This window comes from Podarcis erhardii, assembly GCF_964252035.2.
Source record: "Podarcis erhardii genome assembly, chromosome: 14".
Taxonomy (NCBI): Eukaryota; Metazoa; Chordata; class Lepidosauria; order Squamata; family Lacertidae; genus Podarcis; species Podarcis erhardii.
Genome location: NC_138503.1, coordinates 21048216 through 21068960, shown reverse-complemented (window position 1 = coordinate 21068960; position 20745 = coordinate 21048216). Strand labels below are relative to the sequence as shown.

The 20745-nt window shown below is 45.4% G+C and overlaps 1 protein-coding gene across 5 annotated transcripts in view; it reads left to right on the top strand.

Moving 5' to 3' along the window:
- Positions 1–20745, top strand: part of AKAP13 (A-kinase anchoring protein 13) — a 248683-nt gene that overhangs the window by 151407 nt on the left and 76531 nt on the right. For all 5 annotated transcript variants that reach the window (XM_081838601.1, XM_081838603.1, XM_081838602.1 and 2 more), the window contains exon 10: positions 15323–15404. In XM_081838601.1, coding sequence (XP_081694727.1) covers positions 15323–15404 — 82 coding nt within the window. The remainder of the gene's footprint in view (positions 1–15322; positions 15405–20745) is intronic.

Below are 20745 nucleotides of genomic sequence, written 5' to 3'. Positions count from 1 at the left end.
ACAGGGTTGGTCTGATGCGCTTTCTGCTGATGCATGCATGTGGGGGGGGGGCGGTTGTCAGGAACGGAACCCCCGAGCAAAATGGCCACTGCCTGTACAAGCACCAGTCTTCTATCCGTGTCCTTGGAGATAGATTGGAAATTTGTTAACTGTGTGTACAGTATTCTCCTCCTTGGTGTGTGTACGCTGGATCTTAATTACTGTATTTTTCGCTCTATAAGACGCACCAGACCACAAGATGCATCTAGTTTTTGGAGGAGGAAAACAAGAAAAAAAAGTATTCTGAATCTCAGAAGCCAGAACAGCAAGAGGGATCGCTGTGCAGTGAAAGCAGCGATCCCTCTTGCTGTTCTGGCTTCTGGGATAGCTGTACAGCCTGCATTCGCTCCATAAGACGCACACACATTCCCCCTTACTTTTTAGGAGGGAAAAAGTGAGTCTTAAAGAGCAAAAAATACGGTATTTAATGAATTTATTCCATCTGGCACAAAAAAGATGCTTGAGTTAGTGAGAAAACTATACTACTGTACTGGCCACCTCTGGTGCACAGTCCCTGGAAGATTGCCCCCAAGGGAATGTGGCCCTTGGGCTGAATGAGGTTACCTGTATGAGTTTAAATTGGAGAAACACAAATGGAACACATATGGGAAGGGTTGTAGCTCAGTGGCAGAGCATCATCTTTGCACATAGAAGGTTTCAGGTTCAATCCCCAGCATTTTCCAGATGGAGACTTCTGCCTGATACCCTGGAGAGCTGCTGCCCGTCATTGTAGGCAGCACTGAGCAAGTCTGACTCAGTAGAAGGCAGTTTCCTATGTTCCAACATGACCCAACAGTTTAAAGCCCTTTGCTTGCGTCTGAAATTTGAGAACTGCCATCTGTGGGCGATGGAGCAGCAGAGATTCTATCCAAATGTGAGAAGAGTGCAGTGGGTTTCCTCACAACTGTGTGTTCAAGCAGTTTGGCCGTTTCCTTACCACAGCTGTTTACAGCATAAAGAAGCTTGAGGTGGCCCAAACCCCAGACCAAGAAGGGGGAGGGAGCTGCGATCGGTAATTGTATACAGCTGAGGCCCCGGGAAATGGAAGCAGATATAAAATTAAACCAAGGAAGCTGTGATTTGAATAAGGGTGGTGTGGTCATGGGGAGCAGGAAGATTGATCTGTGTACAACAGTCATGCAATTTGTGTATTTGCGGGTGCTGCAGAAATCTGTTTGAGATGGAATTCGGTAGCCAAGTTTGCAACTCCGGATTCCTTGCATTTTGGTCTGTTGTGGCCCTTGCATCACAACGCAAGAGACCTTTTACATGTGACCAACGCAGTTTATCACATCAAGTAAGGGTTGTCTGATACTGTCTGCTTATCATGCGTTCCTGCTGAAATCCATTGCAACCGACCTATGGTTCAACTCAGTAGAGCTTTATTGTCCAGATCTCTGTAAGCTTGAGGCATGTAGAATGAGGTCTCAACCATGGTGAAATGTTCTGTGGGCTTATAGGCAGAAGGCTTTTTCATATGGATTTACGAAGCTGCTTTCTACCAAGTACGCCTGGTGCTTCATCTAGGTCAGAACTGTCTATGCTGTGGGTAACTAAACATTTGGTGTACTGGAAATGTTGTTGGGCTACAACTCCCACCATCCCTGGCCATTGGTTAGGCTAACTAGGTTGGATTCTTGCAACATCTGAAGTGTACCATGTTGTTTACCTATGATCTGCAAGGTCTATAGGGTGGGGAAGGAGAATTGCCATGGCCTACTGAGCCATCCACTTTGACCCATGAGGCTGTTTTGGCAAAGCCATGTCCACCTACCTCACATCTGACATACTGTGGGTCAGGAAAAGCCATGGCTGGGCCAAAAGGGGAGTTGTACCTGCATAGTGCTTTGCAAGTCTTGCCGACTGGCTGCTGGTTAGGACTTGCAATCTGGAAGGTGGAAGAGATGAGGATCGTCCCACTGTGGTGTAGTGGTTAGAGTAATAGACTGAGACTGGGGAGTAAAAAGGTAAAGGTACCCCTGCCCGTACAGGCCAGTCTTGACAGACTCTAGGGTTGTGCGCTCATCTCACTCTAGAAGCCGGGAGCCAGCGCTGTCCGCAGACACTTCCGGGTCACGTGGCCAGCGTGACGAAGCTGCTCTGGCGAACCGGCACCAGAGCAGCACACGGAAACGCCGTTTACCTTCCTGCTATAAAGCGGTACCTATTTATCTACTTGCACTTAAGGGTGCTTTCGAACTGCTAGGTGGGCAGGAGGTGGGACCGAACGACGGGAGCTCACCCCGCCGTGGGGATTCGAACAGCCAACCATGCGATCGGCAAGTCCTAGGTTTTACCCACAGCGCCACCCGCGTCCCTGGGGAGACTAGGGTTCAAATCCCCACTTGCCCATGAAGCTCACTGGGTGACCTTTGGACTAGCCACTGTCTGCCATTCTACCTTGCCTCCTAGGGCTGTTGTGAGGATAAAATGGGGAGAATGAGAACCATATTGGAGGAAAGGTGGGGTATATAAAGGTAAGAAATAAAACACCTTTCCCCATCTCTAATATTAGGAGTGGAATAGGGATTAATAATATAAGCTCTGAAGGCTTGTTGTTGGCCTTCGCCTTGAGAGACAATGGAGTGCACCTCCAGGAGTGAAGTCAAACTGCTGGGTAACAGCACGGAAGTGACCTCAGCATGGAAGTGACCTCAGCAGGGCGCAAGTCTGAGCCGTGTGTATGGAGGTCCTGGGCTGCCCAGATGACAAGACCCCCCTCTTAGCCTCGCTGATGTGGTCCAAAGGAAAGCACATATCAGTGGGGTTGATTACACACAACATAAATCAGTTCAAGCCCTTAGTGAAATGAACTGGAAGGCTGTATTTATTTTTTCATCTGAGGCTTCATAGAATCCTTTAGTCCACCACCATCCCTCAGGAGTGATGTGAAATGTTGCAAGCTCTTACGTTAAGGGACTCCACTTTCCCATGTGGTACCACCAGTCACTCCTGCTGCTCTACTCAGAAAGTGGGACCGTCTGCGATAGGGGCTTGGGGTTCCATAGGACATCACAGCAAGTTACAGGAGTTCCCAAAAAGAATTGCATTGTCATGTTACGCACCTTCTTTTTCACTCATCGTTGTTCCTCGTTGTGGCCCTTTCCTGGATCAAGCGGCAGAAGGGTTTTGTTTGTAAACTGGAAGTTATTTGTGGGGTGTGTGGATTTCCCCCACTTTCTGTACTGGGGCATGAGTAATGGGGAAGACCTGTCATGAGATGTATGCTGTTTGGTGGCATACAGGCAGGGATGCAAGAGAGCAGCTCCAGAAAAGTCCCCCTTCGCGGTTCTTGCCATTTGCAAAGACATGTCGTAATATTGAAAGCAGAAGTGTCTGGGTTAATAATGTTGATCAGTGGTTCCAGGCTCCATCTTCTGGGCCAAACAGGCTGAGTGGTGCTAGCGGTCCAGTGCTGTTTTTCCTAGGATGGGGATAACCTGGCGATATATAAAAGAATGGAGGACAAGGTGAGAGGAGCCGTCAGACTTCCAATCTTTCATCTTTCAGGAGCTTCTCTGTCGCCGGAGGCAAAGCTACAGAGCATGATTCATTAATGTTGTTTCAGGGTAGGCATACATCAGGTGGAACTGTTTCTCATATGTATATTAAATTAAATGCAGCAAAAGAACCAGCTTCAAAGAACTATACTTTCCGGAGTGAAGTGCTGTTAGTATGTGTGATCGTCTTCCAAAGCAACTACTCTATTCTGAACTTAAAAATGGAAAGCATAATGCTGGTGGTCAACAAAAGAGGTTTAGAGACTGTCTCAAGGCAAGTCTTAAAAAATGTAGTATAAACACTGACAACTGGGAAACACTGGCCTGCGAGGGCTCCAGTTGGAGAACAGCCTTTACCAAAGGTGTCATGGGCTGTGAAGACACTCAAACTCGGGACACAAGAGAGAAACGTGCTAAGAGGAAGGCACGCTGGGCAAATCCACACCGTGATCAATGCCCACCTGGAAACCAATGTCCCCGCTGTGGAAGGACGTGTGGCTCCAGAATTGGCCTCCACATTCACTTACAGACTCACTGTTAAAACCGTGTTTGTGGAAGACAATCTTACTAGGCTATGAATGATCGCCAAAGAAGTAGTGTGTTTTTTTAAGAAAATAAATGGGACAGACCGGAAGGACGCATGGTTTAAACCGTGGCACAGTTAATGTCATAAGAAGACTCATATAGCCCAGCAATCCTGTTCTTACACTGGGCAACCAGATGCAGATGGGAGCCCACAAGCAGGACCTGAATACAGCAGGACCTCTCACCACTCATGATTCCCAGCAGAAGCACATGCTGCCTTTGACACTGGAGCAGGAACATGTGTTTGGATCCCAAGGTTGGCATAGGGCCCGCCACTCCAAACAGCACAACCATTCTCACTTTGTATGGAGGGCCTGAAAAAGCTGGAGGCAGTCGGGAGAAATTCTCAAGATTGCCTTCCCCGTGTCTTCCAAGTGAAGAGGTTGGGGCAACCAGAGTGTGTCGTACCTTGGGCAAATCCTGAGTACCCTGAGCTGTAGCATGTTACCGGTTTTGCTGCTTGCCATTTTTCAATGCTGCTAATTTCCAAGTCTCTAACTTAGAAGGTCTTCTTGCAGCAGAGCTCATAAAAGTTCATTTTATGTGTCCAAGAAGGAAGTGGAGCTGAGTCATCCCTGCCTACAAGTAAACTTTGCCTGTGAAGAAGAAGAAGAAGAAGAAGAAGAAGAAGAAGAAGAAGAAGAAGAAGGCGCCTCGATTAGTTTGGTGACTATCGATCCTCTTCGTAATTTCTCTCTCTATCTCTCTGGCTTTGTGCAGAGCCAGAGAAACCCCTTGATTGCAGAACGCCAATGCCATGAGTTTGTGCCCAGCGGCTCTGATAAAGAAGACTCCTTCTTGAAGCATGTGACTTCTCTGATATCATGTGAATTGCACAGGCCATGTTAACAGATGTTTTTTTAGCTATCTTTTGGTGGGGTACGTTCCTTTGTCCCTGAAGAAGAATGCTCAGACCTGAAGAGGCTTTGAGCTCAAATTGTTTTAAGTGTACCTTTTGCAGCCGCCTCTCTTTGTTCCTTGGCTGGTGCCTTCCATTTCTCATTTTCTTTAGCCTGTAGGGTGAGAGAGGGCTAGATGACAAAACCCACAGCTTCAGCCTGGCCTTTGAGAGGTGAGGCAGTGGTTACATTCACACCATGCATTTAAAGCACTATGATACCACTTTAAACAGCTCCCCAAGAATCCTGGGAGCCGTAGTTTGTTAAAAGTGCTGAAAGCCGCCATAAAACCCCTTGTCCCCTCAGCTTTACAATCCCCAGAGTTCCCTGGCAAGAGTAATTGACTGTGAAATCACTGAGAATTTAAGCTGCATGAGGGGAATAGGGGTCTCCTAACAACTCTCAGCACCCCTAACAAACTACAGCCATGGGGGGGGGGGAGCTTCAAATGCATGGTGTGAATGTGGCCACTGAGGCCCCTTCCATTGGCTCTGCTCCTCCTTCAGCCATTCTAACTGGCTACAGCAGAGAGGGAAGAGGGCCGGGCCCTTCATAGTCTTGGCTGGAGCTAACCACCATTTTGCTCCTCCCGGCCCAGAAGTCTCTCCTTCAGCAGCCATTCAACATGCTCATTATAACGACTTGGTAACCTTTTTATGAAAGTGAGAGCACGGAGGTGCTTATTTTCCTCTGCCCTCCCCATTCAGTTTTCCTTTTGTATCACAGCTGTTGGATGGCATGCCATTATTTCAAGTTGAAAGCCATCTTGAGGGCATTGGCAGGAAGGGCATGGTTATATTAAGATAGCAAGTAAACAACTAAGGAAATACAGGGCCCAATAATGTCATTCGCTCAATGATCACACACATAGCTGATGGACCCAGCTAACAGCTAGCTACTCTTAAAGGCAATAGGAGTTGCTTCAGGTTTCCAGGAAAGACTGATGAGGACATTTGTGGGCCCTTCTGCTAATCCTGGCGCTCTTCTTGCCACAAATCTTTGTTCCGACTGTGGTGTCCTCAGCATCTGATTCTGTGGCCTGTGAAAATGTGCCTGATAACCGCAGCACACTGTATCTAATGCAGTGACCTGCCTGAACTGTGTACCCCCTTCAAAGGTGGACCGGGAAGGGGTGGGGAGGAGGAGAGGATGCTGATCACTGAAATCAGTTCAGTGGAAAATAGGCACAAATGAACCTTTTTGCAATATCCTTTGGTGATGGCTGGAGGGGAAACAGTTAATCAGCTTCCCCACACGTCATGCCTCCTTTTCGAAATCTCCCCTCATCTTTAATGGGAAAATACAGCCCCTCCCCCCCCCCCACGTTTTAATCAGATCAGGCAAATATCTACCTAATCATGTATGATCTGCTTTTTGAGTTCATCTCACGTAGCCCATGCTCCCTATTTTACAATAGGAACTCCAGAAGAGCCCTGTGGGATCAAACCAAAGGCCTGTGTTGTCCAGCAACCTTTCCCACAGTGGCAAAGCAGATGTGCTGCACATGCCCCTCCAGGCAAATAGACCTCTCCAGTTTTTGTTGCTAGCATGCTGCCTCTGAACCTGTAGCGTTAGAGAGCATTATGCTCTGTGAATCCTTTATCCTTGACTTCCCCAACCTGGCACCCCAGCCCAGTAAGATATTATTGGACTCCAATTCCCGTCATCCCCAGCCAGCGTAGTCAGGAATGATAGAAGTTGTGGTCCACAGCAACATCTGGAAGGCCCAGAAGGTTTATTCACTCCTCCTTTAAACAAAGAAGAAACCAACTGTGGAGGACATCTGTCAGGAAGCATTTGTGACATTCCCAACACACCTGGCTCCCTATCACCAGAGCAGTTTTGCAGCTATATTTAACATGTTTGCCAGGAAATAATAATAATAATAATAATAATAATAATAATAATAATAATAATAATAATAATAAAGGATTACAGATATATTCCACTTTAGTTATTTTAAAGTCTCACAGACAGTTTAAACCATGTTAGAAAGAGACTTACGGCTGTACCAGCTCTTTCAGCTTTTGATACCTGTAAGTGTGGTGCCAACTGCATGGGAAGTTGGCTTATCGACCGAGTCAGATGATTGGTCTATCTAACTCTGTATAGTCTGACTGGCAGTGGCTCTGCAAGGTTTCTGGCAGAGGTCTTTCCCCAGTCCTAGCCAGAGATGCTGATTATTGAACCCAGAACCGTCTGCATGTAAGGCAGATTCTCTGCCACTGTGCTACGGTCCTACTGTGCACATTTTCTGTGCTCACTCTCATAAGAGCATACTGCTGTTTCTCTGCCCAACATGTTACTGCTTTGTTGATCAGGGAAGGACAAAACTATTTCTGGGCCACATCACTTTTTGCATAGGTTCACCTGTACTACTGTTCCATTATTTTGTTTAAACAACAACAACAACAACAACAACCAGCCTCATTGAAATATGGAGTTTGAAAAAGTGTACATAGTTTGATCCATTAGCTGAGCACTGGATTCAGAGTCAAAAAGCATTCAGAGATATCCATTATCCCTGATTTAAGTGGTGATCTGTGTGTTATTCTGAAAGGTGTGGATTTGGGACACACTGCATGCAAGTGTTTGCAAAGACTGAATTCCTCAAGCGTTACTTATGAGTACCCTTTTTTCACTGGAGAAGAAGCAGGCGTTGGGTGTTTAGTGTGTCAAGCTGGCATAGCTGCTCTCCTGTAATGAAATTGGTGGAAAAGTTGCCATCCTTCCCCCCGATTCATCGTCCAATTCTCCACCCCCGATTTTCCCTGCACAGAGTCTTTTTGACTCTGAAGCAAAGGACTCAAGTAAAGTAAGCAGAAATACAAAAAAAGAGCCTGTCCCCTGAGAGACCAGGGGTGGAGACTGAAGGGGGCTCCTGTCAATTTTGAAATCAGGAACTGTGTGGCAGTGTGTGTTTCATTCTCTAGGCTTGGCCGATTGAATACAGTGGTACCTTGGGTTAAGAACTTAATTTGTTCTGGAGGTCCGTTCTTAACCTGAAACTGTTCTTAACCTGAGGTACCACTTTAGCTAATGGGGCCTCCCGCTGCCGCTGCACGATTTCTGTTCTCATCCTGAAGCAAAGTTCTTAATCTGAGGCACTATTTCTGGGTTAGCAGAGTCTGTAACCTGAAACATCTGTAACCTGAAGCGTCTGTAACCCGAGGTACCACTGTAAGCTATTGGGAGCAAAAGAGGCACCGCTTGTAGGCAAGGGCCAGGACAAGAGAGAGAAGCGGGTGGGACTGATCCTCTAAGAGCCCTGGTTTTTTTGTTCAGAAACAAAATTGGAGGTTTAGCCTCGGTTTTTATTCTTGCAGCAAGAGTGGCTACCTCTCAAGGTGGAAGAAGCGAACCGAAAGGAGGAACCTCTTCCTCTCCTCTCCCAGCCAAAGAGATGAATCACATTCCCAAAATTACAATTAAGTTTTCAGCTCTCACACAACACCAGGGCAGTGAGCAAATGGTGACGTCTCAACTCTGGTCAGGAGGGAGTGGTTTTTATATCCTTTCCACCACCCCCAGCTGTCTGCTGTCATTAGACTTTTTGACTTACTCTAGAGCAACCTTTGGTGAAAACTGACTATACTCCCAGAGAAGATCAGAAGGAAAAGTGTGGCACATCTCTGGCGGTCACTTTCTCTCTCCGCAGCAAAATTAACGTTTGTGTTTTGTTACTGTTCTCCATTTGAATTAGGCACATTGGGATTTAGTCTAGTCTAGATCTTATTTTATTTTTGCACGGGGAGACAACAACGTGCCTGTGCCTTTTTTGTGTGTGTCTGTTTATAGAAAGTTCCTGTTTCAAACATCTGGATTTTGTTGGTTGTTGGGTACTTATCCCCTCCCTCTTTTTTCTTCTTCCTTGGATCTTGAAGTCTTTTCAAACCAGACTGGGAAACTTTTCGGTGGCAAAAAGATTCCAGGAAGTTTTGGCGCACCCCTGTCCCAAGCAGCAAATCTCCTTCTGCATAGCCAACCATATCCATCCTGCGTACTGCTTGCATGTTTTATACAAGTAGCTCTATGTTCCAGTGAGTCTTTTTTTTTAAAAAAAAATCAACCAGTCACAGTGGTGAAGTTTCTCTCCCCCCTTTCTTCCTGTTGAGAGAACTGGCCAGACTCAATGTGATTCAGAGAGAGAGATCTTGCTGAGACTCCAGGACCCTTAGCAAAAAAACACATCTGGGAGAGAGAGCTTTTTTTTTAGTTCTCTCTTGCTTGCTGAATCTACCCTGGAGTTGATGATTAGCCCTGCTCTTCATAACCCCAATCCTCAGACAAAATGTACGAGCGTCACAAGAGACGATACAGCCTGTGTGACATTTCGAAGGTGGACAGGACTGTGGATGTTGTTCTCTTAAAGGTATGGTGCTGTTGCTTCTTTTCATGGTTTTCATGGTCTGCATCTCCGTTAGCTCCTGTTGCAGGAAGAAGCCAGATGTTTCTTGCTTTCTCTCCCGCTGTTGTTCTTCCCAGCTGTTTGTCACGATGGGACTTGGTAGGACGTGGAAATCCGTTCATTTCCAGTTGCATGCTTTAAAACTGCAAAGGAGCTGAGTATTTTGCAGCGTGAGCCCTTTGCACGTTGACTCAGAAGTGAGGTGTGCAATGTTCACAGGCAAAATTGCACAGGGTTTTCAGAAAAGAGGGGGCACCCCACACAACCTTCACTTAAACATTTTTCTCGGTGGTTCGATAGGTGAACGCAGAGGTAATAAGCCCAGTACAAGTGCGCTTACAATAATGGAAATAAAATAGAAAGATGGGCAATGTTCTCTTTATACTTGTCTGTTTGGTGGCTTTTGGTATAGTTATCTGACTCGGTTGCATTTGCTGTACTCTGTACAGTAGTCATTCTGCTGGTCACTGTTTTTGTTTGTATTCTCCAATCTGTTCAGAGTGGAGCGCTCTATTGCCACAACAACCTTATGGGGTAGGCTAAGCTGAGTGAGAGGGACAGTCTCACGGTCATCCAGTAAAGTTCATTGCTAAGTGGTGGATATGAATGGGTTTTCCCCCAGTCAGATTCCGAATGATGTGCTCTGTCCATCAAACCAGTATTAGCTCCCTGGATTATGCTCAGCTAACCAGTCACTAGTGAGCTTCATGGTAGAGAGAATTTGAACTCTGTGCATCCTAATTCAACAGGGGGTTTTTTGGGTGGCAATTTCTGCTTTTCCCAAGTGTCATCTAGTCCAACCCTCCTGAGAATACTCCTCCTGTACTTAGTGCAGGAACTACTTACTTATGGCATGTAAATTGGTAGTAGTAGTAGAACAAGTTTTCTTGGTGTGTTTTTTTAAACTGCCAATTCCTTACTCCTTTTCCCATTCCAAATTTTGCTCTTCTACAGCCAGTGGATGGGAACTCACTAATCCTTCCCTAACAGAACCACATTTTCCCATCAAGTGAATAACTCTGTGAGTCCATTTCCTTTCAGTTCTGAACCCATCGCTGTCCAGTGTATACAGTCTAACCAAGTGTGCCTGAATACAAATCTTTCAAGAGTTGTGTACCCCCAGAAATTAAAATTTCTGTACCAAGCAGGCAAGTTGCCACACCTCCAGGAGACTGATTTTGAAAATGCAAGTGATTTGAGTTCCCATTTGTTTTGTGTGGATGACTTTGTCATCTGCCTAAAAAAGGCATTTTAATATAAAGCTGGGTGCCTCCCTCTTCCCCCCTCCTTCCGCCACCCGAACTTTGTGTATATGTGTTTTCTTTTTCCTCATTGGAATAAAGATTTAGTTTTGCCTTTAAATAGGGTGTGTAGGCGGGAGCTGCAAATACCTCTCTTGGCTAACGGTTCTTAGCATTCCCTCTCCCTCTTCACCCCCTCCACCCACCCCCAAATCTAAAATTAGTAACTGCTCCACTAAACAGTAAGGTGGCAGTCTGGGAATGTTTTGTCACTCTTAAGAGCTTTAGTTTCCTGGCAGAGAAGGCGACTGGAGGAAGGCAGCCAGTTCAACGGGCAATGCAGTCTGGCTAGGATATAAAGTTGGGAAGGAGGGACATTTCTGAAATGGAGGCTAAAGGGGCATTGCACATAAGATTTCCCAGGCCGTTTCTGATTTCAAAAGTGTCTAGTTCAATTGGTTTTTATCGAGGGAGGAAAACAAACCAGAAACCCAAACTGTCCTGATCAAACTTGCGAAGTTAAAAATGAAAAATAAAACTCTGTGCGCTAAGGTGACTTGAATCTTGCATCCCACAGGGCAGAGTTCTGTGAGCTGCATGAATTCTGCAAATATACAGAAATTCTGCCAATATTTTTGTGGAACTGGTTGTACCATTCTCTTAGATATAACTCTGGTTTGCTATCATGGAATTGGGAAAAGGAGTCACACAGATTGCTGAAGTTACGCCTCCAGTCGCTGGAAATTTCATTTGGCCACCTCTTTGGCATTGGAGGTTTTAGCCAACAGCCCCCTTAGTCTTTGGAGCATCTTGTTGCAGTTTGGAGGCTGAAAGCGTAGTCCTTTTAAAACTGAAGGTGAAATTATTAGCAATCTGGATTCTGTGCTTAATATCCAACGTTACACTTTCCTTTCAGTCCTGCAGAACCAAAGCATGACACAGATCTGGCTGTAAGGCAGATTTGTGGGAAGCCATCAGGTGAATTGAACCAGATTCTGACTACTTTCCTATAACTGGAAGTCACTGTTCTTTTGCCCTGTACTGTGAAATGGATAGGAGTTAGGAAATCCTCATTCATATCCCATCTTATCCTGCCATAGAGTATCTTTGGGGAAGTTGTGTACTTTAAATGTGTGATGTGATGTGCTGAGTGATGGGACAGCTAGTTTAGCCTGATGCAGTTGCTAGATGCTGTTAATAAGAGTGACTGTGAAGGTGCTCTTGGTGGTTGTGGTTGTAAATGCGACTTTTCAGTGCTGTGATAGCTTTCTCTCATTGGCCAGTGACTTCCCGTGTTAATAATAGATTGAGTTGATGTTGTCGTCCAGGGTGAGGGCCGCATTCCCTTCTGGGAAACTTTTTAAGGGCCAAGTGGTAGGTGGAGCCAGAAGCAAAAGTGGGTGGAGCAGTGCATGCAAATTTAACATTTATAGTATTATCAGAGTTCAGGGATCCATTCCAGCCAGGCAAAAACATGCAGAGTACAAAGGAGGACCCAAGACAGGTGTGGTTTGTGGAGAGGGTGTGAGGCTTCAGGTTGAGTCCCAAGGGCCAGATAGAGAGATTTGGATACCTGCATTTAGCCCCCGGTCCTAAAGTTCTCCAGATATGAAATGCCAGGAAAAACAACCTGGGAAAATGAATGGTGGTTCTCTCTCCCACCTGGCCTTCGGGACTCTGTCCTTGCTATAATCAACCACGCGGGTTTGCCTCCCATATTAAATACGTGTGCGTGCACTTTGGTGAAGTACCTATTTCTGATTCACCTGGAAAGGAGCAGCTAATTAGAGAAGCACGTTGACGGCTCTGTTCATGCAGGAATTGTGCGATAGCCCATTCTCTCTCGTCTTCCTCCAGGGTTGACTTGGGTAGTACACGCACTGCCTTGCCCCCGCAATTGAGGGGGTTGCAGCCGCAAGACATCAGTATGCCAGGCGTGCACACCCCCATAGCCTGCACTCATGACATCAGTATGCCCCACAGTGTGTCCACGTGATGTTAGTATGCCCTGATGTGGTCACTCCCTGCGGCATGCTGATATCACTTGTGTACTCAGTGGGGCGCATTGATGTGTTGTGTGAATGCCCCGTGTCTTGCATGTGTGATGCGAGCATGGTGTACCTGTTCAGTAGTATTTGGTAGTATGGTGCCCTGAGCAAGGCCAAAATTTGGCGACCCCAAATGGATCTTCCCAATGATGGGGCTACCTTTGAAGGTGACCCGGAAACGACAATTAATCCAGAATGTGGCAGCTAGACTGGTGACTGGGAGCATCTGCCGAGACCACATAACACTGGTCCTGAAAGACCTACATTGGCTCCCAGTACGTTTCCGAGCACAATTCAAAGTGTTGGTGCTGACCTTTAAAGCCCTCAACAGCCTTGGCCCAGTATATCTAAAGGAGCATCTCCGCCCCCATCGTTCTACCCGGACACTGAGGTCCAGTTCCGAGGGCCTTCTGGCAGTTCCCCCTGCCTTTGAGAAGCCAGGTTACAGGGAACCAGGCAGAGGGCCTTCTCGGTAGTGACACCTGCCCTGTGGAACACCCTCCCAACAGATGTCAAGGAAATAAGCAACTATCTGACTTCTAGAAGACATCTGAAGGCAACCCTGTTTAGGGAAGTCTTTAATGTTTGATGTTTTATCATGTTTTTAATATTCTGTTGGGAGCCGCCTAGAGTGGCTGGGGAAACCCAGCCAGATGGGCAGGGTATAAAAAAATTATTACTGTTGTTGTTGTTGTTGTTATCAATTTTGTGCCCCTTCAGCTTGGCACCCTGCGAGGGTTTTTTGGGGGGTTGGGGTGGGGTTAGCCACCCCATATTATCCAAAATAGTCAAAACTCTGGGGAGGTGGGTTACTTATCAACTTCATGACTAGGAATCTTCTTAGAGCATCTGAACTACTTTTCTTTCTTTCTTTCTCCCCAAAATACAGACGTGGGCTTGATATTGTACAGGGATCAGAAGCTCTTTTTATCAAAACAGGAAAATAAAGTGTGTCCTTTGCACGCTGGAGGCTAAATTAAAACATGATTAAAGGAAATGCAGACCCGAGGGTTTTAAAAGGAAATGAATGCTAAAAATAATCTCCCCCCACCCCCAGTGAATCTAGTTTGATTTTATAGCTATATCAGCAAGGGTGAATCTTGCAAAAACACTTGTTTTTAGGGAGGTTTTCCAGCGTCAAAAAATGTGCAAAGTGTACTGAGGTGACCTGGGAGAGGGGGCCATAGCTCAGTGATGGAAGGCATACTTTAAATGTATGAAGTCCCTGAGTTCAGTTCTTGTCATCTCCAATTTAAAAAGGAACTCTTTGATAGCAAGTGATGGAAAACACCTTTGCTTCAAACCTTGAAGAGCTGTAACGAGTAATAGTAGGCAGTACTGAGCTCTATGGACCAACCATCCAACTCTGCACATGTCAGGTTTGTATATGTTTACATGTTTATAAGTGGGACCTACAACAAAACGTTGCAGCATGAAGTGCTCATGTTCAGGTTTTGTACTTCTTTTCTGCCCCAACAGCTGGTCAGTATTCCATTCCCAGTGAGATTATATTTATATTTATTTTTACTACTACTACTACTACTACTACTACTACTACTACTACATTTATGTTCCAGCTTTTTTCCAAGGAGCTCAAGGTGGTTTACCTAGTTCTTTTCTCTCTGTGTTTTATCCTCACAACAACCTTTTGGGTTAGGCTGAAAGATTGTGGCTGGCCTGAGGTCACTCAGCAAGCTTCATGGCTGAGTCAGGATTTGAACCCCAGGCTTCTGATTCTAGTCCAACACTCACTATGTCTTCATTCGGCTGTCGCATTCTCCCCTCCTCCATTTCTCTCTAAATAAATAAATAAAGCATTTGATTCTCCCAAGTCTGCTGATATCTCTCTTAGGTTCACCACCTTTCATCTTGGGTTGGCGATCAAGAGAATAGAAGAGACTTAGTTTCACACAGTCTCTAGGTTTGACTTGAAGGCTTTGAGTTTTAGCCTCCTTCTCTCAGGGTGCATAAGGAGGGGGTTAAGTCTTAGCAAGGAGAACCCAAACAATATACTTTATATAGTCAAGCAGTTTCCTTCAAACTTTTTCTATAATAAGAACTTGCACTGTCCTTGTGTTCACTGTCTGCAGTATAAACGAAGTCGGGTAAATTTATATATTTTCTGAAGTCTTTTGGGTACCGAATACTACTTGATAATGGCATCTTATTGAAACTTGTATCAATATTTACATGTGGTGTTGCTAAATTCCATTTGTATATTTTCTTACATGGATAATCAGGGAGTTGATAGCCCATCTTATATTTGTGTCTTAAATTGTTTTTCCAAATAGTTTTCTTAGAAACCAACCAACCACCAACAAGGTATCATATATTTTGATAAAAGCAGTTTACATAACCACTTTCTTTAAAAAGAGAGGGAATTTCAAATAGTTACTTGCGGAGTTATGCATGTGTGTGTGTTTGTGTGTCTGAAGTCAGCACTCTAAGGAATGCATAGCCTTAGACTATTCCCTCTTATCCAGGCACCAGTGGGTTTTATTTGCTGAACTTTGGATCTGTTTAGCCTGATGCCATTGGCCTGAGTACAGAGGCAACCTGAAAATATCCCCGTTAATTTTTCACCTCTCTTGCTTTCTGTTAGATTAACCGTGAAAGCTGGAGTCCTGTTGAAACTGCTCAGGATCCGTCACTGTTGGAGCCAAAGCATCCATGTCATTCTGCAGGTAAGATGAATTCTTTAGTCTTTGAGATATAAAATCAGAAAGGCAAGCTGTCGTTATTAAGCTGGCTTCTCTGGGTGAGAGGCTGCACAAAGCATTTGAGTTCTCTGGAACTCTTTGCTAGCCTAGAGTGGGCAAGGTTGGCTTCCAGGCACGATTCAGGGCAAGTTCTAAACTTTAAAAGGCCCTGGAAAGGGCCATAGCTCAGCAGTAGAGCACATGCCTTGCGTGCAGAAGGTCCTAGGTTCAATCCTTGGCATCTCCAGGAAGAATTGGAGAGGACCAAAGACCCTGTCTGGAACCCAGCAGTCCTGACTCCTGCCAGTCAGTGTAGACCAGGGGTGATGAACCTGTGACCCTCCATGCATCTTACACTAACACTCAAACTGTGCAATGAGATTTAATGCTTGTGTGCAACTAACTCACTCCCCCCTCCCCAAATTGGGCTTTTTGCTGTAAGGAAAGTGATGGGAAATTGCATTTGAACACAAAGGATCACAATTGCTTGACTTAACGTCATGTAACCTGTCAGGGAAGAGTTAGAAGTTTCCAGTTTCTCAGAGGGAGAAAGCATTCCCCAAGGGGGGGAGGGGAGCAGTGAATCTAATAGAAGAGAACAGGAGGAACAACAGGGAGGGACCGGCTGTTCCCAGGAAAGGGTTCAGTTCTAGCTCAGATTCGGAGGAGGGGAGATACAGGCCAGCTCTAGCCAGGAGGTTAGAAAAAAAGAGCGGGAAAACAAAGGGAAGGGCGAGTTCCACATTTTGAGAGTGGCTGGTCATGGAGAAGCAGAGCTCAGAAGGTATCTGAAATAAGTGACTCTGAGGAATAATATTTAAGAACCGTTTATAAGATTGTTTTGTTAATACGCAATAAAAAGTTGTATAAAAGAACAAGAAGCGTTTGTGTGGTGATCTGAAGAGGACAACGACCAGCCCTGACATAACCTCCCTGCAAGCAGCTCGGAATAAATGCTGAAGAAGCAGCCAGCATCATATAATCTCCCTGCAAACTGAGTTTATATTAAATATGCCCTCTGGTGGCTGCATAACCTCCCGGCTGCTATCCTTGTTGGCAAGATGGTACAGTGGTGCCTCGCAAGACGAAATTAATCCGTTCCGTGAGGCTCTTCGTATAGCGGTTTTTTCGTCTTGCGAAGCAAGCCCATTGACAGCTTCGCGGATTAGCGCTATTAGCGGTTTAGCGGCTTTTAGTGGATCAGCTGATAAGCGGCTTAGGGCTTAGGAAAAGGGGGGGAAAGGGGGGGAAACCCGCAGGAACTCGCAAGACATTTTCGTCTTGCGAAGCAAGCCCATAGGGAAAATTGTTTTGCGAAGCGCCTCCAAAACGGAAAACCCTTTCGTCTAGCGGGTTTTCCGTCTTGCGAGGCGTTCGTCTTGCAGGGCACCACTGTAGAACCTTTTCTGTATGCGGAACAGTCCTGCCTTGTGGAAAGACACAGTCTTAATACAAGCTGCACCCCAATGGGCAAATCCCGTGTCCTCTTACGCCATGCAAGATGATGTAGTAATAACAAAACGCATCAGCAAATGCTCGGGTGAGCAGGTGGATCTTTAAAAGGTGCTGAAACTTTGACATGGACGATGCTTGTCTTACCTTTGGAACGGGGGGGGGGTGATTCCGAAGGTGGAGCATCACAGCAGAAAAGACCCACCTCCTGGTCACTGCAAGATGTAGCTGTGCAGTTGGTAGAACAACCAAGAGATCCTGAGATTCCAACCAACTTGGACGGGAGACGGTCTTCTCTCAGGTGATTCGGCCACAGGTTATCCAGGGCCTTATATTTTTAAACGCTTCCTTTTATTTATTTATTTTAAAGGGGAGGAGAGAGGATACCTCTCTACAGACAGAGAACTAGCACAGCAATGGTAGAGGTTCTTGCTTAGTCCTTTGTCTGCTATGCTGGTTTCCTGTTGCAGGAAGTTTTTAACATAGAAGAGTATTTAAAAACAAGCGAGTTCTTTGATTGTGAGCCACCTTGTAAAGACTTGTACTAAAATACGGTGGAAAATGTATAAAAGTGACACTAGATTTCCCCAAATGCTGTTTGAGGTACAGCCATGTGCTCTCCCCTCCCTGGCCTTGAACCACCTCATTCTTGCTGCGTTTTTAGACCAGGGGGCCTCTGCCAGTCCCTACATTGGAAAGGTCCCCAGTGTCGTTTTGCTGTGAGATTTGCAAGTGATGGATGTTGACGGATGCAAGCCCTAAATCGCTCGTGCTCAGGAAGCCCGTGGCACGTGTGCTAGGAACTTGTCATCCTTCCAGCTTTGTTGTGATGGTGTTTTCATTGGTAGGGGCTTATCAAGCCATCAGTAGAGGTGGAAACGGACTCAGATTGCACAACACACAGGCACACACTTAAAGCAAAGGCGATAAAAACCCCCACAATAAACCAGGCTTTACCTGAGAAGACACTTCCAAAGCAACTTTCTCAGCGCACATAGGACAAATTATTCTCTCCCCCCCACACCCATTTCTCAACACTTCTTAGTTTCTGATTCCTTCTACAAATTTCTGGTCATAACTAACTCTAGTGGGAGAAAAGCAATTTCCTTGAAACCTGTGCTGCTTCATAACTCCCTTTGTTCTTCCATAGTAGAGGCTTTGATTGCCTTTGGTGTTTCAAGCCTGGCATGTGTGTATGGTTTGAGGCTTTCAGTAAAAGGGCATTGTGGTCACTCGGGCCCCAATTTTTAAACGATTGTAAGGAAATAGCAAGTTGCATTTCCAAGGTATTTGGGGTCTAACTTGCCCAGATTTGATGAAAGACATCCTTTCATGCCAGTAATTATGTTATTTTAACTCCATCATCCATCATAAAGAGGTTTCAACAATTCATTCTCTGGGTGTGTGTTTTTAAAATCACATTTGCAGGAGTTCTAGAGTTATAGGTGGAAAAGCACAACAAAGGTATATGGGGTTATTACAGCCCTAGATGCCATCCAGTACCATAGTTCCATTCCCCATCTCCAACGCTCTTATGAAAATAATCCTTAATACATGTTCATATTTTCAAATTAATTTGGAATCGGTAGACCATTTTGGAGGCAATGAGAAGTCGTGGTTTTATACTACACAAATAACACCCTACCAGACCATTGACTTGCACATTCCCCCCCTCTCCTTCCATGCACCAGAGAAGTAGATGGGAAACTGTTGCTTCTCATTTTCAGCAAGCCACAGTTCCCTGTTACATCTTAACTTAAGTTTTTAAAACTCTTGTTAGTGAGAAGAAGCTAGGATCAAACACCACTGTTTCTGATCCTGGTTTGCTCAGCAGCTCAAGATTTTTTTATTTATTTTAAAAAACCACTTTTCCCATGTTTGGATGTAACAGGGAACTGTGGTGTGCTTTTAAAATTGGAAGGAAAAGCTTCCTGTCACCACCTGCGATATGCTAAGATTTGCTATGGTTTGTTCACACAAGGAGCCTGGGGCTTGACAGATGTTGCTGGGCTCCTGTCAGCCCAGCTGTCATGGCCCAATGGTCAGGAATGATGGAAGTTGTGGTCCAACAACATCTGGAGGACCTCAGATTCCCCATCATTCTCATAGCAGGGAACCATGGTTTTGCATTGTGCCTGGACTCAGGCCATTGTCAAATTCATCCCATTTTATACATGTCTTTAAAAAAACACAGTGACAAAACTTAAGTCAATATGATCCCACTACAGTTGTACCTTGGTTCTTGAACGGAATCCGTTCTGGAAGTCCATTCAACTTCCGAAAACGTTCGAAAACCAAAGTGCGTCTTCCAATTGGCTGCAGGAGCTTCCTGCACTCAATCAGAAGCTGCGTCGGACATTCGGCTTCCAAAAAAACATTTGCAAACTTGAACACTCACTTCTGGGTTTGCGGCGTTTGGGAGCCAAAATGTTCGAGAACCAAGGTACGACTGTATTAGAATAGTAAAGTGATTTTGACAAACGTTATGAGAGTTAAAGAGGGGTGAGAGGCTGCATACACATTTAAATCACACCTGAAACACTTTTGCTCCCCCTCCCCAAATTCTGGGAAGTGTAGATTGTTAAGAGTGATGGAAATTGTGGCTTGTGTGAGGGGTAAGCTACAGTTCCCATTATTATTATTATTATTATTATTATTATTATTATTATTACTACTACTACTACTAATATTATTATTATTGCTACTAGTAATACTACTACTACTAGTACTATTATTACTACTAGTAGTACTACTTCTACTATGGGGGGTAGATGTGCTTTCTTTCATACCTTCCTCATGCCCTCTTGCTGACCTAGCTGTACCTTTTCTCAGCACGTGAGTTGATTAACTTCTTTGGACAAGGTATGTGCCCAGTGGCCAGCCTGGAACGTCCTTTTCAATTTTCCATCTGAGCTTTCTTGCGGAGCCGGCTTGTTTTTCCGTCTGGAATGTGGTGGGACATGGTCTGTTAAATTGCCAGCTGGATTTGGTGGGAATGCTGGCTTGCAGTTTGTTACGTCTTCTCTCCCACCCCTGCCTCTCTCAGTCTCTCTCCCCCCCCCCCGCCCCAACCCATACATATCCCAACTTTTTCCTTTCCCACTTACAATGGAAAAGAAACGCAGACTTGCCAAGGTTGGGTTGAAAGTGGAGAAGGTGCAGGGAAAGAAACTGCACCTGATAAAATAAAAGAGCTATTCCCTCTTGCGGTGTGGAAGCTCCTCTGTGGAATGCCACTCCTGGCACTCATCTCCCACAGCAGAGTTTTTCTGGTGCGTGAAATAGGCCTATTGCATTGAGAATGGCGGGTTTGCCGAATCCCAGAATGTGAGTTGACTCTTTGCATAGCCAAAGAATTGCTTTTCAATCTGTAAGGAAGCCTAGCTGCATTGCAGCCACAGTCTGCAACATGGGAGCAGTAATGCTGGTGTCGTTTAATGGCAGGGATGTGTCTATGCCGTGATTCTACAAGAATACAGTGGTACCTCAGGTTAAGTACTTAATTCGTTCCGGAGGTCCGTTCTTAACCTGAAGCACCACTTTAACTAATGGGGCCTCCTGCTGCCGCCGCGCCGCAAAAGCACGATTTCTGTTCTTATCCTGAAGCAAAGTTCTTAACCTGAAACACTATTTCTGGGTTAGCAGAGTCTGTAACCTAAAACGTATGTAACCTGAAGCGTATGTAACCCGAGGTACCACTGTATGCAGTTCTGGGAAGCTCAGGTCCTTATGGCTGGGAAGATATACAGTGGTACCTCGGGTTACAAACACCCCCCGGGATACAAACACTTCGGGTTACAGACTCCGCTAACCTGGAAGTAGTACCTCAGGTTAAGAACGGTTTCAAGTTAAGAACAGATCTCCGGAACGAATT